The 17,256-nt window shown below is 42.4% G+C and overlaps 2 protein-coding genes across 6 annotated transcripts in view; both read left to right on the top strand.

Moving 5' to 3' along the window:
* The window catches only part of tnr (tenascin R (restrictin, janusin)), a 117,881-nt gene extending 113,426 nt beyond the window's left edge, over positions 1-4,455 (top strand). For all 4 annotated transcript variants that reach the window (XM_028977009.1, XM_028977010.1, XM_028977007.1 and 1 more), the window contains one exon: positions 1,442-4,455. In XM_028977009.1, coding sequence (XP_028832842.1) covers positions 1,442-1,561 — 120 coding nt within the window. In that variant the 3' untranslated portion in view covers positions 1,562-4,455. The remainder of the gene's footprint in view (positions 1-1,441) is intronic.
* Positions 4,456-5,177: 722 nt separating this feature from the next.
* kiaa0040 (KIAA0040 ortholog) lies at positions 5,178-13,501 on the top strand. Of its 2 annotated transcripts, none has more exons than XM_028977291.1 (2): positions 5,178-5,582; positions 12,291-13,501. In XM_028977291.1, exon 2 carries the CDS (start codon positions 12,778-12,780, stop codon positions 13,102-13,104), a length of 327 nt encoding a protein of 108 aa, XP_028833124.1. In that variant the 5' UTR covers positions 5,178-5,582; positions 12,291-12,777; the 3' UTR covers positions 13,105-13,501. The 2 variants fall into 2 exon arrangements, with proteins under 2 accessions (XP_028833124.1, XP_028833123.1); XM_028977290.1 differs by lacking the exon at positions 5,178-5,582 and adding an exon at positions 9,872-10,036.
* The last annotated feature ends 3,755 nt before the right edge of the window (positions 13,502-17,256 follow it).

Below are 17,256 nucleotides of genomic sequence, written 5' to 3'. Positions count from 1 at the left end.
TGCAACGGTGTGGAGAAGCCTCGAGGAACTGTGTTGAAAATAAAACTAGCTGCTAGTTGGCACGCAACTGTGCCTGCATTTTTTTTTAACAAGATCCATCCCATTCTATCCACAATTTCCTGTTCAGCGATGGTTTGCCATGAGCATGTCATAAAGACTTCGATTTTAACACCCAGTGATGTGCGGTCGCTGCTGAATTTGCACTCGGCTGCAAAAAAGGAAAAAATAGGAAATGTGTGCGAAAGCACTGTGAGGCCTTGGCTGTCAGCAGACTGGTCTTTAAGCAAACGCTAAAATGAAGCACAGAGCGGATCGAATTGTGCCACAGCGGGTTCTAAAATAATCCCGATGCGGGCTTGCACCTCTCTGTTTCACTGTTAGCTTCTCTTCCCCTTCTCGCTCTCTTTCCCCATCATCGAGTCCTGTCTGGTTTCAATTCAACTCGATTCTGAAACTCGATGCCAGATACAGGTGGTTCAGAGGCGAGTGTAAGTTGATGGCGCAACCCGGCCGACAGCAACCTGCGTGACGAGGCGTCGCAAGCAACTGGTCTGCTTCAGCAAAACAGAAAATCAGTTTTCCTCTTGTCCAGGATTGAAACAGTCCAGAATCGAGAAGCAGGGTGTGAGCTCTGAATCATGGACATGAAATTGAAAAGTGAACGTGAAGTGATTGTGATACACAGCACAGCACACAGTGCACACACTGAAATGTGTCCTCTGCTTTTAACCATCACCCTTGGTGAGCAGTGGGCAGCCATGACAGTTGCCCGGGGAGCAGTGTGTGGGGACGGTGCTTTGAAAGTGAAGTGATTGTCACATGTGATACACAGCAGCACAGCACACAGTGCACACGGTGAAATTTGTCCTCTGCATTTATCCCACCACCCTGAGTGAGCAGTGGGCAGCCATGACAGGCGCCCGGGGAGCAGTGTGTGGGGGTGGTGCTTTGCTCAGTGGCACCTTAGTGGCACCTTGGCAGAACGGGATTCGAACCAGCAGCCTTCTGATTACGGGGCTGCTTCCTTAATTGCCAGGCCACCACTGCCCACATGGGCCCATAGTAAATGTTCTGAGCATTAGAAATAAATACACACCTAGGTGGGCAGAAACTTCATCCTGTGCAAGATACTTACAAGCAAGATACTTAACTAGCAAGCAGTCCTGTCTTGTTTTTCATCTCGTAAATGCATCCTCTTTTTCTTTTTTTGTTAAGAATGGCAGAATGGCAGCTTGTTGTATTTCTAGCCTATTTCTGAGTAGTGTGTCCCATCGGTGCATACCAATGAATATGTCTGAATTATGTCTTGATTTTGCGATCTGTGTGCCTCAAAATGCCGAGGGCACGATGCTTATTCAGTAGGCAGATCGCGCTGAAAGACTTTCTGTGCTTCCCATGGCTCGACATTGGCTAATAAAACCTTGCTGTGTTTCCCCTGCAGGGCATTAACTGGTACCACTGGAAAGGCCACGAGTTCTCCATCCCTTTTGTCGAGATGAAGATGAGGCCGTTTAACTACCGGAACATCAGCGGGAAGCGAAGGCGGTCCACTCCTCTATAATCCCAGCCCTCCCTCGCTTCCCTTTTACCCCAGCCGTTGCTAGCTGCTCCTGTTTTTACTCAAGGTGGAACATGTTGAGAGGGGGATGTGTAATTTATTGAAAAAGAGAATGAGTGGCAAAAAAAAAAAGGAAAAAATCAGACGACAGCCATCCTGTGTAGAGTTCTTACTGTAAGTCAGGGCAGGGTTTCTAGGCCGTTTTTTTATATGTAACCATTTTGTCCTAATCTTGGAGGCGCATTGACGCACGCTGCAAGAGGCTTGCAGAAAAATGCAGGAGGAACCACAAGCAAGCAAATCTGTTACTTTTTTTCCAATTGAAAAAAAAAGAAGATTTTAAGAAAAATGCAATGCCCATAAGAAATCTATTTTTATAAACAATGTAAAATAATATAAGTCTTATTTAGTTGAGTTTAATTGAAAATAAGCTTTGGTGAGATTTAATCAGAGGATATTGCCAGCGATTTTAGGCTTAATGACCCAAATTACAGTTTTCTTGATCTCTCATTTGTAAAAATACTGATCCTGCATGTTTTTTTTTGTTTTTTTTTTTTTTTTTTTAATGTGACATGCTTTGTTACTTGCACTGATGGTATAAAGGAAAAAAAAACAAAGACTTGCACTATGTAAAATTTAGTGGGATTTAATAGGAGAAGATGAATATGGCATCTATAATCTTGCTTTTATTAGAGTATAATTACACCTATAACAACGAGTCATTGTGCTTTTGTAAGCTTAGGCTGATCTTTTCATGAAAACATGTTTTCAATTGCAATTGACAAATTGAATCCAGAACTGGCTGATTGACACTGTTGGCTCTGATGCACACTTGCACATACAGGGGTGAAGGAGGGAAATTCAGATGTTGCAACCTCACCACAAGGTACTACATACTGCAGAGAGAGCTATTACATTTAAAACCAAGGTGGAATGCTCGATTGGCCAATTAAGAATGTACTCATTGCAAGTGACATAATAAAGACAAACACTGATGTACAGCACCCACAGTCAATTATCATTTTCATTCATTTGTCATGTTTATTTCAGTTCATTTACATTCATTATAATAATGCACAGTCAGTATCTCTGAGTAAGGCATCATTTCCAAATGTTCTAAATTCATGGCATGTCTGTACCATACAATCAATTTACCCCCTTTATTTGCTTTACGTTTTTTCTAAATTGTGTTGCCAGACATTTTTTAAGATCAAATCAACAGGGTGTTTAACCATCACCCTTAGTGAACAGTGGGCACGTCAGGGGCACGTCAGTGGCACCTTGACAGACCGAGATTCAAACCGGCAACCTTTTGATTATGGGGCCGCTTTCTTAACCACTAGGCCACCACTGCCCCTTTTTTGTCTTTATGTCAAGGAGTTGAATAAGAACCGATTCTTATTCCAAGGTGATGGCAAGAACGAATTACATTAACATTCATTTTCAACACAAAATCCAAAATCCATCATCAGAGAGTCTTTTTCTTCTTCTTCCCCTGCCCCCCACCCTCTCAGGTAGAGTAGAGAGAGGGTGTATTTTGTTGAGGAACAAAGTTGTGATTTTCGGAAAGCTGTAGAGCCCACTCGCTGTGGAATCGCATGTCACAGGTGGAATATTCCTGAGCCTCATGCTGTTTCATCCTGTAATGATTTGTTGTCCTTTTTATCATACCTGTAGCAGATTTTTTGTAAAAAAATATATATTCATAACCTGTCAGTGTTTTAAAGTTGCTTTGCAGCCGATGGCCGACAGAGTCTCAATGCTTTGACTGGACAGGGCCACAAGACAAGCTAACCTGCCAGGGCAAGGAAAATGTCTGGCGTTCATAGATTAACTGAACGTCCATTTGAATGTTTTTAGATCAGAAGCCATAAGTTCTATAACATTAAGGATTTCATTTGTTTCTGAAAGTGAAAGCCTCCCGTAACTCTGAGCTGTAGAGTAATTTCCTTTTGCATCATGTTGAGTTGTATTTTAATTAACCTTAGAAAATTTGTTTGTGTTTTAGATTTTGTCCGTTTTGTCCATTTTAGATGTTAGTGAAATTATGTCAGCCCACTGTGCATTAAATTTTAATTGTCTTAACTTCACCCTCTGCCCCCAGAAACACTCAGTATGTTTTGTACTAGATAAGACAGAAAGATCAGTGCTGGCACATCTCCATGCAAAATGTTGTTCTGTAAGCAAGGGGTTTGGCATCTTGAAATAAATAAATCTCCACGCTCAATGTCGTATTGGGTGTTGCGAGGGAGAGCGTTCGACATTTTTTCACCTGGCGATGGCGGCATCCAAGACGACTTCTGAAAGGTGGCCACTGCTTCTGTTTATTCATATATTTTTGTTGTTTTGTCCAAGAGGAGCACTTGGAGACTCCACTTCATTATTTATTCTGTGAGCATATGGCTGCAGCTTTTTCCAATCCTTCCCACTTGGCCCATTGTTCGCATTTGCTATTTCAAATTTACCATAGTTGCCATGGTGACCCAAAAGTGTGCCATGAGGAATCGCTGGTTTGCCGTGCACTTTTTTTTTTAAATAATTATTTATTCCTGAAACCTTGCACACATAGAAAAGTTGTACCAGCCCACATTCTGAAATTAAACATGGTACTCCGGTATATTGTGAAATAAGGGATCCTGTTCCTCCTTTAGCTCTTTGGCCCTGAATATCCCTTGAGACATGAATATTGCATGCCACCAAAATGCCATGTGAAGTGGGTTTGTGACGAAGGGCAGTGAGTTTGGTACTATGGGAACGGCTAATGTGGCAGAATTCTGTTGGATAACAGTTATATTAATGCTAAAGGTCAGATTAGTTCTAGTTTGATTTGAATTGTGTTGTATAGTTCCTTTTTTAATACATTTTCTACACATTAATAAAATATTCAGAAGAATCTCTGTTTTGCTGTCTGCCTCTTTTCTTCCCAGGTCTTTTTACTTATTTACATCTCATTTTCAACGCACCAGATGATGGGGACTAATGTGGCGACTCACTTCCCGTTTTCAGTCTCACTTTAGGCTTAATTCACAGATTTAAATATTCACATTAGTCAAGCAGTTTAAAGTAAACAGAGGAGCGAACACCCTGGCAGGTTATTTTTAAACTTCTTATTAATGCTCGCTCTCTCGCTCTCTCTCTCTCTCTCTCTCTCTGCTTATTTTTCAATCTATGTCGTCTCCTTCAGGGCCACAAAAACAACTAAAAAAGCTTTTAGGAAAATGAGTAAATATGAAAGGCACGTAACACCACATCCAGGGCGGATTCTGCATCTTAGTCAGGCTTTTATGTTGGACCGGTCTTTATTTTCCCTTTATGGTAATTAATGTTAATTCAGTCCCCATAGATACGCTTTGAAGCATCAGCAGGGCAGTTAATAACTTTTGGCCAGAAGAAGCACTGACCAACGCAAGGTAGAGTGGAGGCTGTGGTGAAAAATGCTCTGGAAATGGACAGAAAGAACTGATCACGGACTGGAGGCCATACGCCAGCATGGTGGGGTCTCCGCCAAAGCCCAGCTCGGTCCGTCGCTCTGAGTCCTCTACTTATAGCCTGAGCAGGAGATTAGAGCAGAGCTGAGATATTTATACTCATCCGGGTTCACTAACACCGCCGACTCTGAGAGGACTGTCCCGGTCTGGGCCTCAGAGGCCGCAGGTAAGACACGCGGCTCAGCTTCCGATGCCGACTGTCGGAGCAGGGCTGCCGGTCAGCCTGAGCTTGATGCGAGGCAGCAGCACGTACCACGCCCAAAATTCTTCCAAGCCACTGAACTCGTGGACCTAATGAATCCTGACGTGGGAGTGGGAGAAGACGCTGCATCTGCCTGTAGCAGAGCTGGCTAATAGCAGCACAAACACCAGAGCAGAGCTCAATAGAAAACCAGCAAGATCGGAGCAAGAAGGTTGGGGGAAAATTCTCGCTTCTACAACATCAGGTTGAGCAAAGAAGCTGGAAGAACAATGGCAAGGACTAAATAAAAAACTTGACGAATTTATTGCGAGATCCAATCCAAATGTAAATGGAGGTGAGATGAGATGGTTCCTTGATTTTTTCCGAATTTTTTAAAGCATGCTGTGTTGCACTCCTTTTAATTTTTCACAATTATTAAGCTTTTGATTTTGTGTTCAGATTACATTTTAATATCACCCTGCTAACCTGTAATAGCTTAAAACACACACACACTACATTTGAACAAAAGTCCTAAAGATTACACTGTAGTAATTTTGTCCAACTGAACTACTCAAAGCAAAATATCAAAACAACATAAAGTGCTACTATGAATGCTGCAGTCATCCACCAGATATACATAAATAGGCAAAAATATTTATGCAATGGTTTTGGAATGAATTCCTGCAGGGTGACATTCATGAATCTCTGATTTGCTGTTGATGCTGATAAAAGGAAACAAGCAGTACATAATTTGTCTTAAACAAAGTCTAGATCATTGCAAAACAGGAAAAATCTAATTTGACTAAATACCAAAGTTTAATTTAATATTTCTATAAATCTCAGTTTCAAACAGCACTGAGCTGTAATATGATGGAATATCAAAGTTAATTGCACTGGCAACTGAATTTATTTGTGACTGGCATAATGATGGACTTATTATGGTCTGTTCTACATCATTATGTTTCATGTCTTGGCGATGCATGGACATTTTGTAGGGCACAGAGCATCTTGGGAGAGAAGAAATATGGTGTAAAAATGTAGAGCTGTCGCACAGCCGGAGGCAAGAAGCCACTCAGTGAAAGTGCTGGCTTTTGCCATCTCCCCAGCCGTGCAGCAATTGGTGCTTTCATAAATCTCAGTTTGAGACCGCCCCTCACCGACTGCCTTTCAGATTCATCTTTTTGTCACCATGCCCACACGCTTGGTACACAGCTGCCAAGGCATCTCTTAAGGCCACAGGCACTACCATAAGTCACTTTTTCTGTGCTGTCCTCCAGGCCTTTTGTAGGACCTGGTTGCTGAGGGCTCTCAGGCTTTGATTTGGACCAAAATGTCAAAATCTATGATGAATACTGTCCTCAGGGCCAAAAAACACTTTGATGAAACCCATATGGAGGTCATCTAAGGAGAACTCTACATTTTGTCAGAGAAACTTTTTTTTTATTTGCATATATGGCATATTATTGCTAGTTGGACCAAATTTTACAGACTAGAATAGGTTTTTGTGATGAGTGTGGTTGACTGTGGCAGACTCAAAAACACTTTGGGCCATAAAAAGGTCCAAGCAAATAGAACATCAGTGGAGTGGCACTACAAAGTGCAACTTCTTTCAGAACATGAAACAAGGCCCAAAATCCAAAGGACTGATCCAGCAGACGTTAGTCAAAGTACTGAAGTTCTCTCCAAAAATGTACATGATGATTATTAGTCTGTACAATAAGAAAAGCTTAACATTTGTACTGAGGGTGAGTGAATTATTCAGTACAGCAAAAGAAAAGATGATAAGGCCCATTCATCATGAGCAATAATTAAATCATCCTGCCTTTTAAAAAGCAGATGATGATCATGTGTTAGTACCCGTCTCCTGAAATTAATGGTCTTGACTAATGATTGACTAATTAAAAAAACACGATATACCTTTATCAGGGTAAATTGTCTGTAACATCCATGAGGACAAATTTTAGTGCTGGGCCAAAAGAAATTATAACAAATATGTGACTCGTTTGTTTCTTGACGTGATGAATGTGTCTTTGTTTCATTCTTTACTGTCATTTCCTGGATTTTGGTCTGATGATGGACAGACACAGCAGTTTATAAAAAGAAAGAGGAAGTCTGCGCTCTCAGTTATTACTAATCTCTTTACAGGCCAAAGGGTCACGATATGTTCCCAAAAACATTGCTTCTTAGAATCATCCTCACATTTGCTGTTCGTCCAGAGCTCCGTGTCACTATTGAGACATAAAAATCCTATTGACAATTTTATAAAAGAAAAAAAAGGAAATCGACACAACCAGATCCATGCACTCTTTTACGTAATCCTCATTCCCTATAAAATCCATCGCTGCCTAACTCTCCAGGGCCAATGGCAAAACAGTCAGTCTCATGTAAATGGAGAAATTCTATATAAAAAAAAAGGGGTATATTTATATCTGAGAAAAAAAAACAATCGTTCTCTTTGAAAAGTTTAATGGCAGCCCGGGCAGGGGCAGGGCCTTATAGGGCATAATCTTTGCCAGTTGCAAGTCGAGCTGCGTCTGGCCCCTCCTCTTGTTTTCATAGCACCGGACCCATACATTTTACTGCAGTGACTCATGCTCTGCTTTGCTTTTCTGACCGGCGAGCGCAGAACAGCCCGGTCTATATTTGGCCTCTCGGGATCCTCGCCAGCCTTCCGTCTACTGTTTATTAAGCAGGCTTGCACGGACACAGCGAGTTGAACACCTTAACGGGCCTCAACGCCAACAGTGTCCATTAGAAGGGTGTCCGATTAAACATCCAATTTTGGATGACAAAACGAAGAGGACGAAGGTGTTTTGTTCCTTCTCCCATGAGAGAAGGAGACAAGGGATCAAGTTCTGAGATTGTGGAGATGTGGTGCCGAGCAGGTATCAGCAATAAAGGGCCCCATGCACTCGAATCGGAGTTCACTCTTCCGTTGGAGCGAGCCGCAGCAGGCTCCGTCTACCATGGAGGTGCAATTACCACCTGGTGTAAATAACGTGTAAGATAAATAGAAGAAAGGACCATTAAACACCCATTACGAAAGGGTGGCAGCACTGCACACGTACGTTGCACTAGAAAGCAATAGTGTTTAGGTCTGTAAAAAAAATTATATTGAAGCAGGTTCCATCTACCATCTCAGTACTATTACCCACTGGTGCCAATTAATATTCTGATTATTATTTTTATTAATGCAAGTCTGTTCAGTCTGCTTTCCAGTCACCTTGTTTGTTCATATTTGTAAATGTGTCAATATGTCTAATTATTTCTCTAATTCACAACTCTACCCTATAATTAGTCTATTGAGGCTGTTTGGTGCAGCCAAGGGATACACAGCACAGTATACTATGCACTGTAAGTATGTGATTTGTTTAAATGCACAGTGACTGGGCAACCTACAAATCACATTATGATCCCAGTGAGCACATACGTTACACCACATAACCATCTGCCTGTTTGTTCTGTTTAAGGAAGTAAGGCTGAAGGCTTTTAGGGAAGGGTGGGGTTGCGTTTCACATCACCAGCTACCCTTCATACACAAGGGACCAAACACTGCACACATTCATTCTAACCTAAAATTTCTCCAGAGTCGCCCAGACCAAAGCAGCGAGTGAAATCTGGCGTGATCGCGCTGCATGAAATGGGTCGTGACAGTGGAGAAAGGGCCCGTGCGAAGCGGTGTCCTCAGAAACACCGCTAACGGCCATGCTGTAGGCAAAATTTAACAGCGCTGTCTGAGTAGCGTGTGTTAGAGAAGGTCCCTGCATTCAAATAAAAGCCTGCTGTCGGTTTCTGCTGCTGCTAAATACTCAGGTTCAGTGAGACATGCCGATAAGAACACCAAACGGCAGAAAGCCTGCAGAACGTCTCAGCCTGGTCCATCATCCTCCCCTTATGATTCAGACACGATGGTGAGGCAGGTGTGTGCGTGTGTGTGTGTTGTGTGTGTACTCTCAGCCGACTAAACTGAGCTAAATCCCCACCACCCTCACAAGCCTAAACTTCACTAAACATTTTGTATTTTGAATAAGGGTATAAAGTTAGTAAAAGAACACTGTTTTAATTTTAGTAAATGAATAAGTAGTCATTGACAGTCAGAAATTATTGTTTCTTTTAAAATGTGCATTCTAGCGGTCAATTTGTTCAGATGATTCTAACCAACAAAGCTTTTAAAGTGAACAGACCTGCATTAGTGAACACAGCATTCCATTGGAATTCATGACTAATTGTTGATGATAATGAGTCTGTCTACATTTATGCAAAAAATCCATTGCATCCCACTGCCACAGTCATTTACAGCATAAACAAGGTCTGGGTAGGATTTTTGAAGAATCAGATGATATTTCTATGGACAAGACAGTTATTTGCTATAAAAATAAATAAATAAATACATATATAAATAAATAAATAGTAAAAATATTCATAATGTACACTGACTTGTAATCAAATATTGGTTATATCCTGTATGAAAACTATTCATGAGATTAAAAACAACAGAAAACCAAGTTACTTTAACTTTCACTTTACCACCTAACCCCTACCCCACCCCTCCAGTCACACAAGCTGTTTCTCCGTGACATCACGGGAGCTGGGTGTGTAATAAAACCACATGAATGAGCAGCGAGCGCTCAGACAGAGGGCTCTTTCACCCTGGCTGGGCCACAGAGGAGGAGAGGGAGAGAGACACATGGTGACTTGCACATGCCACTTAGGTGAAGAGGTGCAAAAGTGTGCCCCTCGGAGACAAGCAGTCAAGGGGAGTAAAGACCAGCCCGGGAACTACCGAGACATGAGCGCTGAGCCAAGCTGGTAGGCTTTCACTTTCTGTGAATATTTTTTGTTTGGCGAGTGGGAACAAATTGTTTACACTTAGTTTTGTGTAAAAGACGCAGTGGAATCGTTCTAAATGGAATGGCTGGGTTCATGACTTGCAACAGACACCCCCATCGTTCAACCTTGTTTCCCAACACCCGTGTGTCAGATGACAGTAAATAAAAAGAGGGGATGAATCATTTGCAGGGAGAAGTGCTGAGAAGGAGCTTCAGTTTGGTGTGGCTGATTAACACTCCGCTCGTGGAGTCATTAAACTCATCACCGGCGCAGCCCACATTCATTACAGAGGGTCAGCAGTGCAGCATTGAGAAGAAAAAAAAAAAGAAGCAGTTGTTATGATCCAATGTGCAACATGATGGGGGTTTTATGGAGATAAGTAGTGACTTGTGCAAGTCACCCCAGCAGGGACATCTCTGGTTATGGTGTGCTGTCTTAAGCTGAGAAGACGCTTGAAACAATTTTTATTTTACCGTGCAGCAGAAGTGTCTGCAGGTGTAGGTGTAGTACTGACCTGGCACATCCTTGCTAAAAGAGAGCTGACGGATGCCGGATTTTGTTTGAAATATTTATTTGAGGAGCAGCCGCTGCTGGTTCTCTTACCAAACCAGTTCGCTTTTTAAGCCCTCAAGTCTTGACTGTACCACTTTCACACAATGTGCTCTCTATGGGCAGAAGATCATCATGTTCCTCACAGTTTCCTTCAAAAGTCATGGCATTTTGACTCAAGGCTGGGTAGCGCCTCAACACATCCCGCTGCAGAGTGTGTGTGCAGCGTGTAGGGTGGATCTCTTAACCGCTGCAGGTAGTGTGGCTCAGCATTGCCATCAGGCAGGAATTAACAAATGCACGTGGGACCAGGAGTATTTGAAGAAACAGTTTAAAGTCCCTGCCTGAGCTCTTTAAATAGCTGCCATCAGAGAACGTTTCCGCCCCATCCTGGCTTTGTGAGCGGCAGAGAGAGCCTTCCTGTTTACTGGTGTTCTCTCAGCCCGGCAGCAACGACGAGAAAGTCAACACGCTCGCTTACAGAGCAACACTTCTCTGGCAGGCTGCTTCATTAAAACTTTGCAGCTGCCAAGCTATTTTCTTTCTTTCTTCCTTTCTTTTTTTTAATAGTGGTTGACATCCAACTAGAGCACCTGCAGTTCTGGAATCAGTGCCTGAGTGGAATTTTAAGGGAAGAACTAAAATTAGGTGTCCATCTTACCCTTTAGCTGTTGTTATTTTAACCACATTTTAACCCCATGCAAAAACAAAAAAACAAAAAAAAAAACATTGAAATATTCTGGCTTTTGTAAATATTGCTGATGTTTGTAAGAAGATATGTGCATTATACAGTGTCTCACAAGAGCAAGTACTGTATTTATTTAATTGTAATAATATTTAACAAACTCATTTACATCAACTAAGTTTATGTGAAGTAATTCAAAATCGTGTCTAATACTGAAACTGTTTCATGATCAAAGAGACATGTACAGTTCGGTTTAGTATGATTTACAGTGACTTTTTTTCTATAGCAATTAATTCATGGTCCTATGTGACACATGGAAGTAATAATATTAATCACAGTTGACACACACCTAGGTGTGACAATCGCTTATGAGAACCTTCTCAAGTTGTGCAAGTGCAGCAGCTTCACCACACTTCTTCCTGTGAATTAATGTAACACAGGAAGTAGGGTTCCTTCACACAAGGGCTGAGATGAAATGCAGAAGCTGCACAATGAGCAGCATGCTTCTTCTTTTTTTTTATTATTTAGCAGGACTGTCAGCAAAAAGCATCAGTCATTCAGCGCAAAAGAATACCGCCGCTTAAAACAAGGTGACGATTCCTGGAGCTACAGCTTCCCAGCTAAAAAGCTCCCAGAGGACATGTCAGCCAACAATCAGGGTGCCTCAGCAATGGCCTTCCGCCATTCAGAGGTGACGTGTCGCATCACAACATTTTTGAGCCTTCACCGAGATTCTAGGGTATATGAAGCAAACTGCATGCTCTTAAAATTGGAAACTGTCCTTGGAAAGATGTGAGTCTGTTCCATGACCACCGAACGGTAAAGTTTAATCCCTGTAGTCTGACTGAATGGGGTCTTTACAAGTTCATTCTGAAATCAGGAGAAACCCTTCACCAAAGTGCTCAGGCATCAGAGTGCAGTCTTCTTTTACATTAATGAGTGCAGGGGCAGTGGAGGACTGCGGCTCACTTCACTCTCTCGCTCTCTCCCTCTCCACAGAAATGTCCCGATTCAGTCACGTCAGAGCGAGTCAGTGGGGACAGGATTAAAATACAGCCGGCCACTCCAGAGAGGACGCTGCCACCAAAAGGGAATAAGCTGGAGCGCCCAGCCACCGCTGACCTTCAGGACACCAGAACCGCATCTTCGAAACTCCCAGGAAAAGGCTCTGCTCTTCTAGACTCCATCCTCAGACGGTGCATTCTGGGCAATCGTAGATCAAGGGCTTCCCTTCCTTTTAACTCTTCTGCTGCCCTCATCTCATCCTTTCCTGCACCATTATAGTTTTTCCTTTTTTTCCCCCTCTGGTATGTCTGATCCCATCTGAGAGATCTGGAACCGGTCAGAGAAACACAGCTGAGAGCCACATCATAAGCAAAAAATAAAGAGATCTTCTCCTCGTCTTGGCTCCTGTTTGGATTGCTTCTCTCATTGTCAAACTTGGTGGCTCTGCAGTGGCAAGAGGGACTGAGCTCGACGCCGAGCCATGAAGGAAGATGTGGTGGAATTTTTTGACGGACTGTGGAAGACGGCCACCATTAAACACGAGCAGGGCCTGTACAACACGGTGTGCTTGGCAGTGCTGCTGGCGCTTCCGCTGATGGTGCTGGTGACCACCCTGGTGGTCTGCTGCCACTGCTGTTGCTGCCGCCAAGGCTCCCGCTGCCTGTGCTGCTGCGGCAGAGGCGATGGTGAGCAGGCCAAGACCGATAAGAAAAGGAAGAAGAACAGCAGCCCAAAAAACGAGGACTTGTGGATATCTGTTAAAATGGGGCCAATGACTCCAGACAGAGTGGCTTTGAACATGGTGTAGAGGGATTTTTTAAAACATATTTTTGGTACATAGCAGATCTCTGAAACATAGTGCCTGAATGCATCTGAAGAATGGAAGTACAAATATGGTTTGGTGTGTAAGTATGTGAAAGACATTTTACAGGTACAAGATTGGGGCTGCAACCTATTCCTGCAATAATAAGAAATTTAGGCAAGAAGATTTCAGGCGTCTTCACTTCAACACCATTCCTAGACAATGCATTCCCATATGATTTTTCTTTTCATGGACATTCTTGAAGGTTCAGAACATAAGGCCATAGAACCATACTGACAAAACGGTGTTATATTTGATAAATTTATAACTGAGGACTTTTGCTTTTTATCCCTGTAAACTGCTTTTACACAAATACACTTTGCCACTTATGTTGGCCCAAGTCCATTTGAAGCGTGCTGTACCATGAACTGTTTTTCATGCACATGTCTTCAGGTGAAACATGATGGCACTTGTACACTCCTAGCGGCAGCTGATAGGAGGACCTGAGTCACATGGCTGCAGGGGTGTAGCACCCACCACCCTCATCCACAACCTGATCTCCATTCCTGATTCCTGTTTCCGCCTTTAAGGCTGAATACATGTTATTCAGTTGTCTTTTTTTTATTATATAATGTCTAACTTTTTTAGACATCACTCTGCTTTCCTTGTTTTCTTTATCTGAAGTGGATTTGCAGTTCACTTGAAGAATGAAAACCCCTAAAAGCTACGTAATTGTGAAAGTCTTGGCCACATTATGCATATCACAGTCAGTACTGTGTGTATTTTACCCATGTTCTTGTTGAGCTTTTTTTTCCAAATACACTGTTTAATAGTTCTTCTACACAGGAAAAGGTGGTCAGTCACTGACACATACACATAGAGTGTGTGTATGACTATATGGATCAGATCCATCATACTCTTACTCCCTCACCAACGGTAGACAATGTGTCATCGGTACTGTTGTACATATGTGGTCACATGTGTCACCTGCTTACAATGCACCTGATAAATGCTGTAAATGTAAATATATGGAACCACTTTTCATATGGGATCTTTTGGAGGGCTGAGGATACTCAGCATTAGCATTGACTTTGGCAGGTGACTTTTGACCCCTCGTTATGCACCAGTGACTCACGATTGGTGACCCCTGACCCGTATGTGGACTAAGTAGCAATTGAAATTGAGTGACTGAGTGAGTTATGCATTATTAGTAGATGTCAGAGTGAGTTTAAGAATGGATGTTGCTTACATTTAATTAAAATTGTTCAAGGTTTATATATTTCACATACATGTAAGTTTAAATGAATAACATTTGTAGATAAGCTGCTGTAAGAATCTGATCTATATTTGATTAGATTCTTCAATGATTGATTCCGTCTAAAACATTTATAGGAATAACAGCATGCTGATTTTGCATGATCGTGCACACAGACAGAACAACACTTGGCAACAGGCAGGCAACATTTGTTGACTTTGGTTGCATTTTGGTGTCAGCTCCCACAAATGCCTTAATCCCCATTAACCTGTTTTAAATCTCTCATCATTATTTACTTTCCTTTCATTTTCCTGTCATTTTTAAAGCATCACACTTATAAGATCTGAACCCTAATATTGGCAAAATGGCAGGAAAGTTCAGTACCAAGTTTATCTCCGCCATGGTATTGAGGAAAGTTCTGAGCAAAGTGAACATTTTCTCCCTGCGGACACACCCATATGCCGCCAACCAGCGGCGGCCAGCATCTGGACCAGGCATCCCGAGGCTCTCAGGAGAGCAGTTTCTCCTCCAGGTGGATGGCAGCAGCTTTGCCTTAACATAACCCAGAGCATGTTGCTTCCCCTCTACTCAAACAACCAAACCTTTTTCTTTACGTGCATGGTATGACCTAACACTTTATGAGCTGAGTGCTGAGGGGGGGTTGCAGCAGGCAAAACAAACCCATTCAAGTCTTAGCCATGACTCAAACCAATGGCTAATGAGGCAACGATGACTCACTGAGTAGGGTTAACACAAAGCGTTAATACATTTCATCTGTGCTACAGGCCTACAATACAGAAGCGTAACTATAGAAACCATGCAAATATGGCAGTTTTTGCCAGACATGGGAACTGTGATGACTATAGGGTGATCCTACTGCAGATTTTTTTAGATAATTGGGGCATTAATGCAAATGGGGTCACTGATGGAACAATAAACAACGGCATTATTAGAGCAAATCTCACTGTAGGATTTTTCTTTAATATTGAAATTGTTGCTATCAACTCATTTTTCATATTAAAGTGCCGTGTGAGGGCCCACTTGCCCTCCAGCGCTTATCCAGTCATCAACACATCAACAATTAGCAATCATCACCGTACTAGAAAGACCCGTGGGAGGCTGCGGACCCTGGTTCTCATATTAAAGCAGATCAGCCTCCACCATCATGCCGTGTCAGTGGCACTTCAGCCTCAGACCTTTTCATGGCTTCTTGTGCATGCTGAATGCATACCTGAGCATCATTCACATCCCCAAGCCAAAGAAATCAGGCGCTGCAGATCATTTTTCCACCTGTTGCTTCAGGTTATGTTTATTTATGCGCCACTTCTGCACATTTCTGGGAAATGAACACTGACTAATATTGCTGATAAGCAATGAGCCTGGCGCCTCTGCATCAGTGCCTCTGTGGCAGAATTTTATATATTTTTTTTTCACTCTGAGAGTGGATGGATTGGACTGTGAAAAATTATGTGTTTGTTATACAAAGGCTTATGTGTGCATTAAATGCATCCTACACATATGTGTTTACTATTAATTAGTCTGCAGTTTAAAAGAAAGAGCAGGCTACCATTGTTAATTAACTGTTACATTTCAGTCATATTCTGAAAACAACAACAAAATCTAACCAAAATATGATGAGCACAAAACAGAAAAGCTTATTCTGTGACCACAAAGTCACAGTATTCTGTTGAAAACACTAGTGACATCCATCACAAAAGAGGAGGAAAACCATATACACACACAGACATACAGCGGGGCAGTGGTGTCCTAGCGGGTAAGGAAATGGACGCGCAATCAGAAGGTTCGACTCCCGAACTGCAAAGGTGCTACTGAGCAAAGCACTATCGACACACTGTGCTCCCCAGGCGCCTTTTATGGCTGCCCACTGCTCATCAAGGGTCATGGTTAAAAGCAGAGGACACATTTTTTGTGTCATCGTGTGCTGTGTTGCAGTGTATATCGCTTCACTTTCACTGTACCAGGCCAGTTATAACAGCAACAGCTGTTGTAATCTTAAAATACGATGAACTGTGGGTGGATTTTTTTCTTTAGACGGTGCAGAAACACAGTGGTCGTTTCCAAATGCCATGTTCCACATATCTAACTCCATGGCCATGGAAGTCATGCATAATAGATGACAGTGGTCCAGACCTGCCTTGTGACGATCTGAGGCAGCAGATGCACAGAGTAACTCAAAATGTAAGACAGTCAGACGGGCGGGAAAGATAAAAAGGATTGCTGGTTGGTTCTTGAACCAGTTCAGGTTGCAGCAGCCTTTGGGAAGGAGCCATTGCATAAAATAACAATGGACAAAAGGAGTAAACTTCAGCAGCAATATATATATATATTGCTGCTGAAGTTTACTCCTAGAGGAACCCCTCTCTCTGTCTCTCTCTCTCTCTCTCTCTCTATATATATATATATAGATATATATATATATATAGAGAGAGAGAGAGAGAGAGAGAGAGAGAAAGAGAGAGAGAGAGCTCCTCCAGGTGCTCTGGTTTTCTGCCAAAGACATGCAGGTTTGCAGTTAGCGACCCTATGATGACCCTGATGTGTGTGTGTGTGTGTGTGTGTGTGTGCACTACATGATGGACTGTCCAGGTGTTATTCCTACCTTGCACCTGTACCCCACCAGGAGAGCCCAAATCTTTCCTGTGACCCTGACCTGGATAAGCAGGTTTAGAACATGGCTGGATGGACAACTGGCTATAATGACAGTTTAACTGCACGTCGCTTTTGTGATTGCTGAAACTCTCAAGTTCAGAAAAATGCAGTGAGGAATCAATGGTAACACAATGCAGCAAAATAAGATACTACACAGTGCTGAGGTCACAGTGAATTACGACCATTTGGTGTAAGAAAAGATGAAACATAAATGCATGTATTTTGAATTTCTT

This window comes from Denticeps clupeoides, chromosome 4 (genome assembly GCF_900700375.1).
Source record: "Denticeps clupeoides chromosome 4, fDenClu1.1, whole genome shotgun sequence".
NCBI classification, from domain to species: domain Eukaryota; kingdom Metazoa; phylum Chordata; class Actinopteri; order Clupeiformes; family Denticipitidae; genus Denticeps; species Denticeps clupeoides.
Note: the sequence above shows the minus strand (reverse complement) of the source record. Positions and strands in the feature narration are given on the sequence as shown.